This window comes from Paramisgurnus dabryanus, chromosome 22, assembly GCF_030506205.2.
Source record: "Paramisgurnus dabryanus chromosome 22, PD_genome_1.1, whole genome shotgun sequence".
Taxonomy (NCBI): Eukaryota; Metazoa; Chordata; class Actinopteri; order Cypriniformes; family Cobitidae; genus Paramisgurnus; species Paramisgurnus dabryanus.
The window spans coordinates 20353749-20369128 of NC_133358.1; the positions used below are offsets into that span (position 1 = coordinate 20353749).

Consider the following 15380-nt stretch of genomic DNA (forward strand, 5'->3'; position numbering starts at 1 on the left):
ACCTCCACACAGGCTTATCAAGCTACTAAAACATCACCGGCTTTGAGTTTTTTTGTTATCCTTTCCACCCATGCCACCAACTCACTTTGATTAATCTTTATTTAGGATGTATATCTGGAGCGAAGACCGACCCAGGATGATCTCTGTATCATCTCACAGTTTAGACTTGAACAGCCTTGTGGTATTCAACAGCATCCTCTATAGAGTACAATAATAGCATAGAAATGTTGATTTTCACATACGTGACCCTGCCTGTGAAATCCAGGCTAAAGTCTCATAATCTAATATGTTGGTATTAGAAGCATCAAAGTATGATTTTACATAGATTTTTTCAATCTTTGACATGACCTTACTCAGTCAATATTAAAGATATCTATAGGGGATATTAGCACACAATTTACTTTATATGAATGATTTTTATGTAAAAAACAGGCTGGGTTGAATATATCACTAAACTTCCCTTCAAGGTCTCTATATAAGTGACCATATAATGACATATATTGTGTGCATCAGCAGCAAAAAAAAAAAATGAAAACAAATCCATGATGTGTGGGCATTATCTTCAACTTAACATGCAATAGCCAAAAATGCTGAAAGTCCCATAAAAGACTTTTTAAGTTTAATAGCACTTGGTTTGACCTAGTCTACAATTAGTTTCTAGGCAACATCAATCAGTCCAATAATGGCTTTTCTGGCGATCTACTCATTTCTCACCCAATTGTCGTCTAGATGCAGAATGACTGAATCTACAGGTGGGCTGCATGATAAAAGAAAATGAATTATCGTTCTTAGCTACAGTTATTTCACATTTCCAAAGTAGGTGCCATAATTGTATGGATCATTCCACATTTCTGCTGGTGAGAGACTAACATTAATTAAACTACCAGAGTCTACGATCACTATTCTAAATAAAGACTACTGATTGGACGGAATAAAAACCTTGTTTTGGAATAGGCATGTAATACATTTTCATTTTGATATTAAGAAATAATAGAAGACTTGGCAGTTGTAAATGTCTTTACTATAAAATCTTTGTGTTCCTGTGTTTATCACACTTCTGTACAATTTTCTTAGCAGATTATTTCACCAAATGCATTTATACTGTTAAGATTTGTGCTGTGAAATGCAAATTCAACGGTTGCCAGTATAACATTTTTCACGCTATGTTTCCATTGCATGTCTGGTTAAAAGCTTGTTGTATAATTAAATAATAAAGAATCCCACTGGTCTACACAAAAGGGTTTTAACAGAGTGAGTCATCAAGAAAAATGTGGTGTGCTGCAGTGGATGCTGATCTAGACTATTTTTAAAGGCAGGGTTCCCACACCTTAGTTAACTTTAAATTCAAGGACCTTTCAAAGACTTTCCAGGTCCAATACCCTCAAATTCAAAGACTTAATGTGGGGACACTTTTCAAGTATGAGCAAGGTTACATCGTGTTACCTTTAAAGATACATTGTTACAGTTCTCTTTTGAGGGAACTTGCGCTGCGTCACTGCTGTGAAACTTTGGGGATGCCTCCAGGGGTAAGTGCATGAATGTGTATATCAAATTTAACCAATGGTAAATTTTAACGTCAAAGACAGGGTGACGCGGGAGCCAGGAAGTATATCGCTATCTGAAATATTGCCAAAGACGGCGTTACAGGGACGGCAAGGGAGACGCAGCGTGTCGTTCCCTTCTCAGGGAACAACAGTTACATACGTAACCAGAGACATTTTCATGCGTCAAACACAACTATGCAAAAAAGCATTTTGGTATGAATCAACATTGGCATACAGAAGATATAAGCATTTAAAGTGAACAGTTTAGCATGTGTGCTTAAAAGGCTAGAATTTTATGATATTATCCTACACTACACCGGGAATAATATGGATTTTTTTCAGAAAATGTCTTGCATAAAATGGATTCAAGCACTTTCAATGACCTGTATCTATGTATGTATATTTTCAAAAACTTCCCAGGAATTTTTTTCCCCCCAGATTCACAAACTTTCAAGAATTTCAAGGACCTGTGGGATCCCTGTAAAGGGATAGTTCACCCAAAAAATAAAAACTTTGACATCATCATGCTGTTCTAAACCTGGGTGAGTTTCTTTATTCTGTTGAATACAGAAAATATTTTGATATGATGGTAAGCACAGATGTTACCTATTGATGTCCATAGCTTTTACTTCTATGAAACTCAATGGGTACCATAAACTGTGTGCTTTACCATCATTTATAAAAATATCCTCTTTTATGTTATATCAGAATAAAGACACACACAGGTTTAGAACAACATGACTCTTTAAATGAACAATGAAATGAAAGCCAAGCAATATCAAGACATAAACAAGAAAGGAATCAATTCAAACAGGCAGTGGTCTTTTTTTCAGGTCTATACATTGATACTTCACACAAAAACAGACAGTATTAGCAAGAAAGACACCGCTTTCTTTAACACTCTAGTTCTTTTCTTAAAGTTAAAAAAATGTCCACAATGTTGAGTACGAGCAACAGCAGTATAATATTCCATAGGATCTGCTGACCCCTGCTGACAAGCAAACATAAGTTCTAAATCCCATTGCATTCTGAAGCAAATACAGTGAGAAATGTTCATGTACAGTTAATAAGATCACTAAAGCTTTTTTTTACAAAACACTTTAAAATTCATGTTTGACAATCACCAATATCAATGACAATCTTATCAAAGTCTATGACTTTCTTACTATTTACACAAATAAACAACTAGCATAAATGAGCTTGGCCAGACAATGTTGTGTTGCTTTTGAAAGACATACACGTATAATTTTATTTAAAAAATACAGTTGAAAAGTTCCCAAAAAATTATAATAATATTAAGCGAGCGAGACCATCTATCAGAACTATGTGTGACTGGACTGTGTCCTGTGGTAAATCAGCACAGCAGGCTCTTGACAGAGGTTGTGGATGCTATACACTCTTCCTATATACACACAAACAACAAAGAAAAAACAATAAATTGAAGAAATCAAGAAATCTTGCAAAAAAATGTAAAAAGTTTTCACTCACCAGAGGGTATCATAAACACCTCCCCAGAATTGTAGACAGACTTTACGCCATCGATTTCAACACGCACACAACTTGAGATAATGCTGAATACCTTAAAAAAACAAATAAATAAAATTATATAACGCTGCTGGGCTCGTGTTAAAAGACATGATCATTTTTACAGATAAATGATTGGTGAACTATCATTAAACAAGCAATAGCCCACCACTGCATTTACCTCAAACATTAAGGTTTTACTTACAGAAACTGTATCAATGTCCATCTGTGGGGGTTTCTTCATGTATGACCCCAGCAGAACCTTTCCATGTGAGAAAGAGCTCTCCTGAAGATCAACAGCATGGCCCATGGCTCTGCCTCCATAGGAGTGCCAGTGAAAGTCGTCGGGACTGACAGTCCGACCTTCTAGAAGAGAGAAAAAACGTTGCATTATGAACTGGTGGACATTATCTTAACATATTAAAGAAAGGGAAAAGGTTTATGCATTAGGGCTTAGGCTAATAACAAAAACATGGCACGAGTCCCCTTTCCTGTCCAGTCACTATGATGTGCCTTTGTAAAAGGCATTCAACATAAGGTTGTTTAATGGCACTTTTCCATTGCATATTACCCCATGGTTTGGTTTGGGTCAGCTGACCTCACTTTGGCTTGGTTAGCTTTTCCATCGAGTTTAGTATCACTTCGCAGTGGGAGGGATTACAGGCGTGTCGTTATATTTGTGCTGCCTACTGCTGTGATATCATACAAGTGAGAGCGTCGTTGTACATTCCCATACATTTATTTATTTCTCAGTCCGTCACAAAATTAAAATTGACCACCACAAATAGATGTTTGCACATCACGTTTATCACTACCTCGGGCTCACATGACAGTTTCTGTACAAACACCTGTGGCGTCAGTCGACGTGCTCCGCTGAGCCTCATTTAAGTTGCATTTAAGCATATATGTGGACGTGCTCATCGCGAATGTGCCGCCACAAACTGCAAGTCTGGAAAAAACCTTGTTATGGTGTTCCTGATTCTCAGCCTGTGGATGTTTTTCATCGCTAAAAGGGAGTTTGGGAACTTATAGCAGAGCACAGATGACAACAGGTTTGCTCGAGACAGCGCAAGCTAGCATGAAGGTAAAGCTAAGCTTTTAAATTATAGCGATGACGCTCAAAGTGACGATTCTCTCAGACCAATCAGTTATCTACACTGTTTTCGTGTCACGTTTTGGTATCAGCTCGGGGCGTTTGGAACCTCAACCGAGGTGGTCCTAAAAAAGTGTCAGGTACTACGTACTGCACCCGGTGGAAAAGCCCCCAAAAGTCAGCTGCCCCGACCCAAACCAAACCATGGGGTACTATGCAACAGAAAAGCAGCCTAAGTAACAAATATTTTACATTGCTTGAATTTTACATTTTATATTGCTTAAGTGCACTCTCAGTTCCCTATATTGTTCTGGTCCAAGTCTATGAATTTGGCTTTCAAATTTGAACTATTATCATCTTATTTTTTTGTATGTGGGTTACCTTTAGAAGCTGGGGGCCACAAATGAGCGAACCATGTGTGCAGATTGTTCCAGTCCTCTTCCTCTAGGACGATGGTCTGCAGTGGGGGACCACAAAGATCACATTGCGATAACACCCGAGGGACGTGTCGGGACAGGTAGGGAGTCACTCTGGATGACGGCAAACCTGAAATAACAGAAAAGTGAGCTTAGGATGAGCTACCAAAAAGTAAATGATCGCTAGATGGATCCACCAATGGCATAAAGGGAGATTTTGGGCAACCTGTTTGTTCTTTGTGATTCTCCCTGTTGCTATTAGTGGATGCCGTGGAGTACTAAACAAATCAATGCTCAACACTCACCGATATCATCATCTTCCTCATCGTGTCGCTGAAGTTCAAGCACTGATGATGGCCCACTTCTGAATGCAGCATCACTAGATAGATATAATAAATAATAGATTCAGTTATGCAGTTTCGCTGCACTTGAAATTTGTTAATGTGATATTTGCATCAGGTGCACAGCAATCAGACAAAACTAGAAAACAAAAATGGTATCTGCTACAGTTTGCCAATATTTACAGTGATTTGTTCAAATCAGCTTACACATCACATAATGTGTTGGGTCCGCTGGACACTCGAACACTCTGGTTTCTGGTCGCCGACGGCTCCACAGCAATACCACCAATGAAGTGAGGAGATACGTGACCATTTCCCTCATCACTATTGGCCATATTCTCACTCGAGTGATCAGACTGATCCTCAAGAGAGTGAAGGATATTTCTGCGTCCCTGTTTTCTGCGCCTCTGTCCGCTTTTTACCATATTTACTTTCTCGGAGGCAAAAATGGCATTCATCGAAGCTAAAGACGTCTTGATTGACTTTGGTGTGCGGATTATGTTTCTCTGAATGTTCCTGGTGTGATTCTTTGTTTTCAGTGATTTCACTAGATTTGGCTCCTTATTAAATACACCAATAGGAGCAGTTGTTGTTTTGGACTTATGTGGAGGAGGACTGCGAGTTAAAAACGGTCCATTTGTTGGATCTTCAGACTGTGTCACCTCCCACCAATTGGAAGGGGTTTTTCGTTGTCTTTTCGAAGGAACATCATCTGGTCTTCTCAGTGAAGATGAAGGATGTTTCTGCGCAGATCCACCATCACGTGTGTAGACCTTGTCAAACACTTGCTTCTCACCTGTTTATTTACAGTAACAAAATATAAGTATTATGATCGCTGATTGATGCATTTGTATGTATGATTGTATAGTGAGATTAAGTAAAAAGTGAACTGAAGTAATACAGTCTGAGAAATATTTACCCGTTATAGAGTTGTGCTGTCTGTCATGACTAAAGAATTCTGGACTAATTTCTGTAGGCGTCACATCTGAAGTAGCTCCCACTTCATCTTCAAACACACGATCCGGTGACAGCACTTGAGGTTGAGCAGCTGCTTTGATTTTTTTCCGACCACCTGTTTTCTTAGCCGTTTTCTTAGCATCATCAACCTTGGTTATCACCTTTTTAGCATTATCCACCTCAGTACGAGTAGCTTTAAGCTGCTTTTGATTCTTTAGGGTGGGCCGGGTTTCTTCAGAAACCACCACAGTTTCTTTCTTCATTGCAGTTTTACGGTTACTGGTTTTTGGTTGTCCCTGTGCGGGCTCTGATTGACTCTCTGTGGCACTTTCATCTTGGCCAGTAAGCCACCACGATCCTGGCGCTTTCCTCTTCCTCCTGCTAGTTGCAAAGCTGTCTAAAGAAGTGTCTGAAAAAGCTGGTGGTGCATTCTTTGGCTTTGCTACAGTCCTCTTTGTTTCTTTGCTCTTCTGTTTTTTTGCTGAATCCTTCAAGGCATCTTGCTTGGCTGAAGGCTGCTTGGTTACAGCTAAATTGGATGAATAAAACAGTATGGACAGACGATGTTTAGCGACAACAATGGCAATACTAACACACACTTAATTTTCTTTAAGCACTTTATTTTAATGAGTAAAATTTGTTTTTGTGAGATTTAGGAATGTGTTAGATGCACTACTAAAGTGACAACATTTTAAATGTTAACAATTAAAATTAGTCAAATGGTAAACAAACGTACCTTTTCTTTGCTCTTCCTCTTGCTGATCAAGGGCAGGTAAAGGTTCAACACTGTCATGTTCTTCACAGACAGGATCGATATTTTCTAGCTCTTTTTGTTGTTTTGATGTTCTTTTGTTTGTTTTAGAGACAGCTTCCCCTTTTCTACCGTTCTTTCCATTTTTGTTTGGGGAGTGAGGACCTGCTGCAGTAAGGACATTATTTGACTCCTTTTTTGTTTTGGACCGCCGCCTCTTCTGTTGAGATCCAGAAGACTTGGGGGGTTTCTTTGTTGTTTTCGCTACAGATGGAGCAGGGATTTCAGGAATGCCTGATTCTTCCCCAGCTTTGTCAGGAAGCTCATCCGGTGCCTTGTCCTTTGAGCTCTGTTTTCCTGTAACCCCTACACACATATATGTGAAGTCATATTAGCAAATACCTAAATATGCATTTTATTTATATATTATTTTATTAAATACTATATATCTGTTAATATAATATTATATTCAGTGCCGGCTGGTGACTTCTCTTCCGAAGGTCAGGAATTTGAAATATGTGTTCGCCGTGTCATATGTGTGACTCGTCATGTCAAAATACGTGCCTGCTGCAGAAGCGTCAAAAGGTTTATGATAAAACAGACGTTTACAAGATACGCGCAAGACACTCATTTAACACTAAACTCTGATTAAACATTTTATTAAACAAGTATCATATCACAAACTACTTCGAAGCATCAGGAGCAGGCACCAATGACGCATGATGAACATAGGTTCACATGACGCACCGAACACATATTTTGACATGACGAGCCACACAGATGACAGGCTAAATACATGCTTTGATAAAAAGTCACTGGCCGACAGCCACTCATAATATTTTTAATTTAAAGGCACAATATGTCATTTTTACAGCTAGGGGTCGCTATTACTGTTTATTAAAACTGCTGCAAAATCTCTGGATTAAAATATTGTTGTAAACATCTGGAATGTCAGTACACATGTGAAAAATATACATAACACTGTGCTAGTATTTAATAAATATTTAATGCAAAGATGTAACATATTGTGCCTTTAGCAAATACATTAATAGATTACAAACTTCTAAGACCACATTTAAAACCTTTCAAAATTAATTCCAACCAAAAAAATAAACAAAATATGTTTCTGGTTTTTGAAATTTTTAAGGCTACTAATTATAGAAGTGAGCTGGACAATGGGCCAGGCCAAAAGCTTTTAAAGGGTAAACAGACAAAAACAGACAATCCTCATTGAGAGGATTAAAAACAGGATGAAAATTATATAATTTTGTATGTTTTTCGTAATACTACAAGTATACCTCAGGGAACATAATAAAATAAAAAGCACGTCATGACCCCTTTAATACATGTTTAAAGCAACACTAAAGAGTTTTTGCTCTTTGCTCCCTCTACAGTTTGGAAGCGGAATTGTCCATTACCACTGTCGTAAATAATTTAGCCTCCTGCAGCAAAGCTGGCTCTGATAGGATTGTAGGTCTGCCGTAAAGCAAGTTTTTGAAGTTTTCACTCTAACTACAGCACCGCGACCCAGCGGTTGGAAACTTCTTTAGTGCGGTTTAGGTCGATAGAGGGCTGCAAAGCCAATGTGAAAGTGCCGGTTCCATGATTAGTATTAAATCGCCATCAGCTGTTTTTAGATGGAGCTGCTTTAACTACACAGAGCCGTAGTTCACTGACAATCGGGGCAATATCGCATTAATTATCGTGGATGTATCGCCAGCGATATGTATGCGATATGGCCCAGCTCGTCAGGGAACTACGGCTCTGTGTAGTTAATGTTGCGCCATCTAAAAGCAGCTGTTGGCGATTTAATACTAATCAAGGAACCGGCATTACTGACGTGATGCGCGTGGTATCCTAGCGATTTATCGTGCAGCCCTAGCTTTAACTATAAGATTTAGTCAAATTGTGACTTACCTGATGGATCCACATCTTTGAGTCCCTGTACAGTTTGAGATGAGATCTGATCACAGCCCTCATCCTCCAGTGCTTCAGGTACAGGGTTTGGTCTCTCCTCTAAAACATCAGTCACAGCATCTTTACTATTCTTTTTTGAAGCTTTCCCACGTTTTCCTTTTGGTTGTTTCTTAGACTCAACTTGTGCTTTGCTTCTTTTGGAGGTTGACACCTGTTGTTCGTTCACATCTGGCTCACTTTGTAAGCGCTGCTCTGTAGAGGATGGCTCCGCAGCAACACTCTCTGAAGTTTTTTCTTGGACAGTTTTTTTGTTTCGGCTGACATCTGCCTTTCGAGGGATGACAAACAGAAGGGGAGCCTCATCGTCCAGAATCATGAAGTCTTCCTCTAAATCTACAAGTGAAGGTGCTGGTACCGCTGCTGGTTTCCTGGAACTTATGAATTGGAAAAGTGTTACACTTGTGCATAACACTGAGAGGTTTCATTTTTTAAAGCTAGCAAGCTGCCTACAAGTAAACATAGCTTGCTCAAAAATACTGGGCACGTGGTTTAAAACTGGAAGGTCACGTTTAAACTCACCATGAGGATTTAGGCATCAATGCCTTTTTAAGATTGTGCTGGAAAGATGAACTTTTTCCAATTTGTTTCACCATCTGATCCATGCATTGCTCGGTCCGCTGTAGTTCCTGCTCATTATTCTGAACCAGAATAGGAGACAATTGACTTGAAACTTCATTCCTTACAAAAAGAGAAAATATAAAGTACAATAAGGTTACATGGGTATGTAAATAACATATATTTATATACACCTAATATTCACCAGGTGATTTTGTGTCTAATAGGTCCTACTGCTCACAATCAGGGGCATTGCTAGACACAAAGCTGTACTGGGGCACGGGCCCCCCATTACTTTTTCTTAAAGCCCTGCTGCACAGAAGTGTGGAACACAATGCACTATTCAAATTTCCCGTGCTTAAATTACTATCCCTACACGGTAACAAGTACTAGGAAAGGTAAACATGCATGTTACTGCCAACCTTTTATGTATTGTCCAATACTAGAGATAGTGAATTAAATAGTTGGTTTGTTTGTTTATCTTACATCCCTCAAAGTCACCACCTCTCTAGTTTGCTCTTCTTTACTTGCTTTGCACAAAAAGTCAGCTACAAAAGCCATAATGATGAAGCCAAAATAAAATTATCAATTTCATTTAGAAACTTTAGCTTTGTCTTTTTTTCATAGTGTACCTCAATCACATACTGTCACCTGGACTTCTGTGTGCACGGCTGCGTGGGTTGCCATATCCGAGTAACAAAACCAGCCCAACAATGGCCATTGAAAACCAGCCCAGAAGCATTCCAATTACCATTCACAGCACAAATACCAACAACTGTTGAACGAATTCTTTCTATGTTTAAACCACTAAAACAAATTACTCGCGAAAACAGTTCAAAAGTTGCCCAATTCTTAACTCCGCCTGAAAACTGTCAGAGCGCGCGAACATGGATATCTGCATGTTTTTGTGTTCTTGGCTAAAGTGCGAATGCTTCGCTTTAACAAGTGTAAATTTAATATGTTGCAATGGATATAGATTTTTTTGTGACATGATTATTAATGTAAATAAATACACTGACAATTAAATTGTTAAAAATCAAGCAACACCCCTGCTCACAATTCATTAACAGATTATTAACAGAACAATTATATTTATATTCAGTTGATAGATAGTAGCTTCCTCACATGGATGAATCAGTCTTTATTTCCTGTGGAGCAGACTGGGTGGCTACAGATGTTGTTGTTGTTTTTGCAGTCTTTCTGCTGATAGAGCAAAGATAAGATGATGTTAGTATGCATACTCTCATATATATATATATATATATATATATATATATATATATATATATATATATATATATATATATATAAAAAAAATATATATATATATATATATATATATAAAAATATATATATATATATATATATAAATAAAAATATATATATATATATATATATATATATATATATAAATAAAAATATATATATATATATATATATATATATATAAAAATAAAAATATATATATATATATATATATATATATATATATAAAAATAAAAATATATATATATATATATATATATATATATATATATATATATATATATATATATATAAAAATATATATATATATATATATATAAAAATATATATATATATATATATATATATATATATATATATATATATATAAAAATATATATATATATATATATATATAAAAATATATATATATATATATATATATATATATATATATATATATATATATATATATATATATATATATATATATATATAAAAAATATATATATATAAAAATATATATATATATATATATATAAAAATATATATATATATATATATAAAAATATATATATATATATAAAAATATATATATATATATATAAAATATATATATATATATATATATATATATATATGGGATTGTTTTAAATATCATTTGTATTTATGGATTTGGCAGACGCTTAATTGAAAGCGACTTACAGTGCATTACAAGATATACATTTTTATCAGCATGTGTGTTTCTCTCTGTATCAAACCCATGACCTTTTGCTCTGCTAACGCAGGTTAAAAAATGTAACTCACAATTTAAAAAAATACAAATCCTATTAAAGGAAAACACCACTGTTTTTTATATTTTACTATGTTCTTACCTAAACTTGGACGAATTAAGACATACCCATCTTTTTTAAATGTGTGCACTTTAATCTTTATACAGCTCATTGTGAATGTGTTAGCATTTAGCCTAGCCCCATTCATTCCTATGGCTCCAAACAGGGATGAATTTAAAAGCCACCAAACACTTCCATGTTTTCCCTATTTAAAGACTGTTACATGAGTGGTTACATGAGTAAGTATGGTGACACAAAATAAAACTTTTGTTTGGAGCCATAGGAATGAATGGGGCTAGGTTAAATGCCAACACATTCACAAAGCGCTGTACAAAGACTTAAAGTGCATGCATTGAAAAAATATAGGTATGTATTAATTCATCTAAGCTGAGGTAAGAACATAGTAAAATATTGAGAAACAGTGGTGTTTTCCTTTAACTTCTCTTTTATAAGTGAACAAACATGGTGCTGATGCTGAATTGTAAATAATTGTTTTCTGTTTTGCAATTTTTATGCTATATGTATACTTACAAATTAAAATTAATTAAGAAATATTGAAGTAGTTTAAACATTTTGGACACAACATACACACATAACAACAATTCACACTCGTTTCATTTTTAATTTAACAAGTAATGCATAACAGTTGTGACCAATCTACCGCTGTTAGCTTAGCAATAACTGACCTTGATAAGGAATCAGTGTTTGGTTTTGTGGTTTTTCGAAACTCAAGCCTTTCTGGTGGTGATTCCAGAGACCCACTGTAACTACAAAGCAAAGATTTTTATGAGACAATTATGCAATAATTGAAATCATGAAAAAACACTTTTCAGACTCTTGTTACCATTCAGGTTTAAAGGTTTACACAGGCTCGCCCCTGAATATATTGCTGACATGTTGATTTGCTATGACCCTAGTAGATTGCTGCGGTCGTCCTCTGGTTTTAAATTGAGTGTCCCAAAATCCAGGCTAAAAACTAAAGGGGATTGTGCTTTTTCAGTGGCTGGCCCTCGCCTTTGGAACAACCTACCATCTTATATTAAAGCCTGCAACTCGCTGGAATGTTTTAAATCTTTACTGAAAACTTATCTTTATTTGGTTGTTTATAATTGTCCATAGTGGTGAAGAATGTGTTCAAACTGCCTTTGAGAGACTTGCTTTGGGAATTTTTATGTGTGATGTGCTTTTTCTTTCTTGTCTGATGTTACTAATGATTGGAAAGCACTTTGCTCAACAAGTGTTGTTTTAAACATGCTATACAAATAAATGTTGTTGTTGTTCATACCTATGAAAGCCTTCCTTTACTGGGTCTGACTGCTGAGGGCAAGGAGGTTTGCCTAAGTCTCCTCCAATAGGCTCCTCATCCTCTCCAAAAAGCAGAAGTTTGAACCCATTCTCTGGTTCATCCTCTCCTGTTGCCAAGGTAATAGGACTGGACGTCTTTATTGGAGCAATCTCTTTAAATGGACTTTCTGTGTAAAAACAAAACAAAAGAAACACAGTTATTTCAAATAGCAGGCAGGTGATGAGTCTTCAGTTTTAACAATACAGGTTAGCTCTATTATCACTGATAGAGACTCAAAGTGGTTTAAGTAGGATCCGTTACCTTTATCAATAAGTCCATCATCCTGAATGCCATTTGCATTGATAAATGCTTCCTTGGGTGCCTAAAAATCACAATTATAACTATTAACATCACATTGTGTAGCTGATAACAGAATGATCTATGATGATTTAAGACGTGATAATGGTGTTCACCTTTTTAGATGGAGTCTTTACATTATGTGAATGAGATGGACTCTCACTTTTCTTCTGATGAACTACACCACTGCTCGTGGGCAATGGAGAAAGGATAGGTATACCAGAGTCTGCATCTACAAAAAAAAGAAATATGGTTTAGATGATATCAACAGCATATGAAAATGAAATTAAACGTTTTAGCGTTTTAAGCTAGAAGAATTTAAGAATAGAATTACCTATGTCATCAAATAAAGAGTCAATATCACGTAGGGTAAAGGCATCTTTGATTGGGATTGGAGACTTGCTTCTACAAAAACAGAATAAACACGAATAGTAGGAATAAGACAATAGTAGTATGATCATCATTTTTAATCAAACAGTAACATGCAAACATGTTAAAATTGTTTTAAAGCTGGCAGATCACTTACTTTTCCTCTCCTTTGTGATAAAGTAGTTTCTTTTTGGCCTTGCCCTAAAAAAAAAATGGATTCAGTGAGTGATGTTAGTTTCTTAAATTTGCAAATACATTGATATGGAGTTTATGATAATGACAAAAGTCTCAAAAGTAAAGTCTAAATTTAATTATGAGATCTGAAGGATCAAAGCCTAATTTAACCCGTCCCGTTCATTTTACTATGATTTTTGGAGTGACATTAGTAGTCAATATTAGATATCAGGGTTATATTAAAAAAATGTCCTTAACATCATGTAAGATTATTTTATGTAGTAAAAAGTAAATCACAAAATGACTTTAGCTTGGTTTTTACAGGCAGGGTCACATACAGTATCTGTCAAAAGTGTACAAAACTTGTCCCCAAATATATATTTAAAAAATAAATACACTTTTAATCCTCTTTTGAAGGGTACCAACACACATACATAAAATGTTTAAACCAAAAAAACAACGTGTAGTCTTGTGTGATATCTAAACAAACATACATTTGGTTCTGTTTAACGTTACGTGTGATCTGTCACTTGTCTTTGGCAGAGTCAAAACCTAGTGAACTGACTACCTTGACAGGATATTTGGGTATCGACGTTTACGAAAATGCTGTACAGGTAAGTTAGACAGACAGGTAACTTAGACAGCTCATTAGGTTTAAGACACAAGCTCAGACGGACTCTATGCAGCAACAAAGACAGAGAAGGTACAGCCAGATGCTACGTTTGTTATTCTGTCCTGAAACTGCTTTACTGACCTGCGACATCGTGTTGAGATTCACAACCGGGTTACAGAAACTGCGTGTCCGCCACTGAAGCTCACAACACCGCTGACAATTCGACTCACATCTTCACTCTTCACATGTCGTGTTTGTTAGCATACAGCCATTCGCCGAAACCATTACACTTCTGTTTACTTGCATACTTTTGAACCTTTCGCTTGGCTTGTTTTACGTACAATTGTTTTATATGCAAAGAAATTTCAAAGGGTACTGCTAAATGTCAATATTTAAAAAAAACCTTAATATCTTCCACAGAATCGGTCATTGCATTTGGCCCACAACAACAACACAAAAACTCCCGCCCAATTTTGTTACGCTCGGTACGAAAGACACGCAATGACCTGCTGCCATCTAGAGCCAAGGAGTGTAACTGCATGTATGTCTTACTGCCATAGTGGCACTTCAAATCCGAACTTTTATTTTAAAAAGATAAAGTTTTATGTGAATATGTTAGCTTTAATGATATAGTAAGCTTTAAAACATTAACAAATTTCTCATAGAAGATATAAACATTCAAAACGTACAGAATCTCACTCCCGCCAATGATTTATATGACGTCATTACTCATCCTCACTTTAGATTCTCATCAGATTTCACACAGTGTTTTATAAATAACTTTGAATTATGCAAAAAAAAAGACTGAAACAAACTTAAAACAAAGCTAATATATATATTTCTGACAGCTTAAGTTCATAAAATAACTCTCTAATACTTCTTTTTCCAATGGCATTGTATAAAGAATAAAGATTCCAGGCTGTAAACTAAACTAAACAAAATTTTAAAGGAGGAGGATCATTCAAAAGGTACCGTCCCACCACTGAGGCACCTCAGTGGGTCTTTAAAATGCAATTATTCTACACAAATTTAAACACGTGCCACCCCACATTTAAATGAATATTGGAAACTTTTTGGTCATAACACAGCTGCATGAAAACATAAATTTGATGCTAACTTATGAAATCTTTTTTATTTCTGGTGATATTTCAATGAAAATTCCGTATGTAATTCTGTCATTAAAACAATTCATTAGTTTTTGTACAGATCCCACTTTTGTCCACTTGAATTATTAAACACTATTTGGCAAACAGTGCAGGATTCTGGATGGATGGCCCTTCTAAAACACTTACAGATTCAAGCTCTCAAGGGTAATAAAGCAGGAGTAAGTCTTTTCTTCTGCGGCA

The 15380-nt window shown here is 36.0% G+C and overlaps 1 protein-coding gene across 3 annotated transcripts; it reads right to left on the minus strand.

Annotated features, from left to right (window-relative positions):
* Nucleotides 1–2386: 2386 nt before the first annotated feature.
* On the minus strand, nucleotides 2387–14504 carry LOC135740104 (uncharacterized). 3 transcript variants are annotated; one of them, XM_065258143.1, is made up of 18 exons: nucleotides 14176–14504; nucleotides 13405–13448; nucleotides 13213–13283; nucleotides 12995–13110; nucleotides 12843–12903; nucleotides 12522–12708; nucleotides 11923–12003; nucleotides 10284–10358; nucleotides 9123–9281; nucleotides 8544–8977; nucleotides 6612–6992; nucleotides 5838–6404; nucleotides 5126–5714; nucleotides 4883–4956; nucleotides 4543–4707; nucleotides 3274–3434; nucleotides 3033–3123; nucleotides 2387–2946 (listed from the first exon to the last, which is right to left on the minus strand). In XM_065258143.1, exons 1-18 carry the CDS (start codon nucleotides 14182–14184, stop codon nucleotides 2867–2869), a joined length of 3345 nt encoding a protein of 1114 aa, XP_065114215.1. In that variant the 5' UTR covers nucleotides 14185–14504; the 3' UTR covers nucleotides 2387–2866. The 3 variants fall into 3 exon arrangements, with proteins under 3 accessions (XP_065114215.1, XP_065114216.1, XP_065114214.1); XM_065258144.1 differs by having other exon boundaries at nucleotides 3274–3431; nucleotides 10284–10361; XM_065258142.1 differs by having other exon boundaries at nucleotides 10284–10361.
* Nucleotides 14505–15380: the final 876 nt, after the last annotated feature.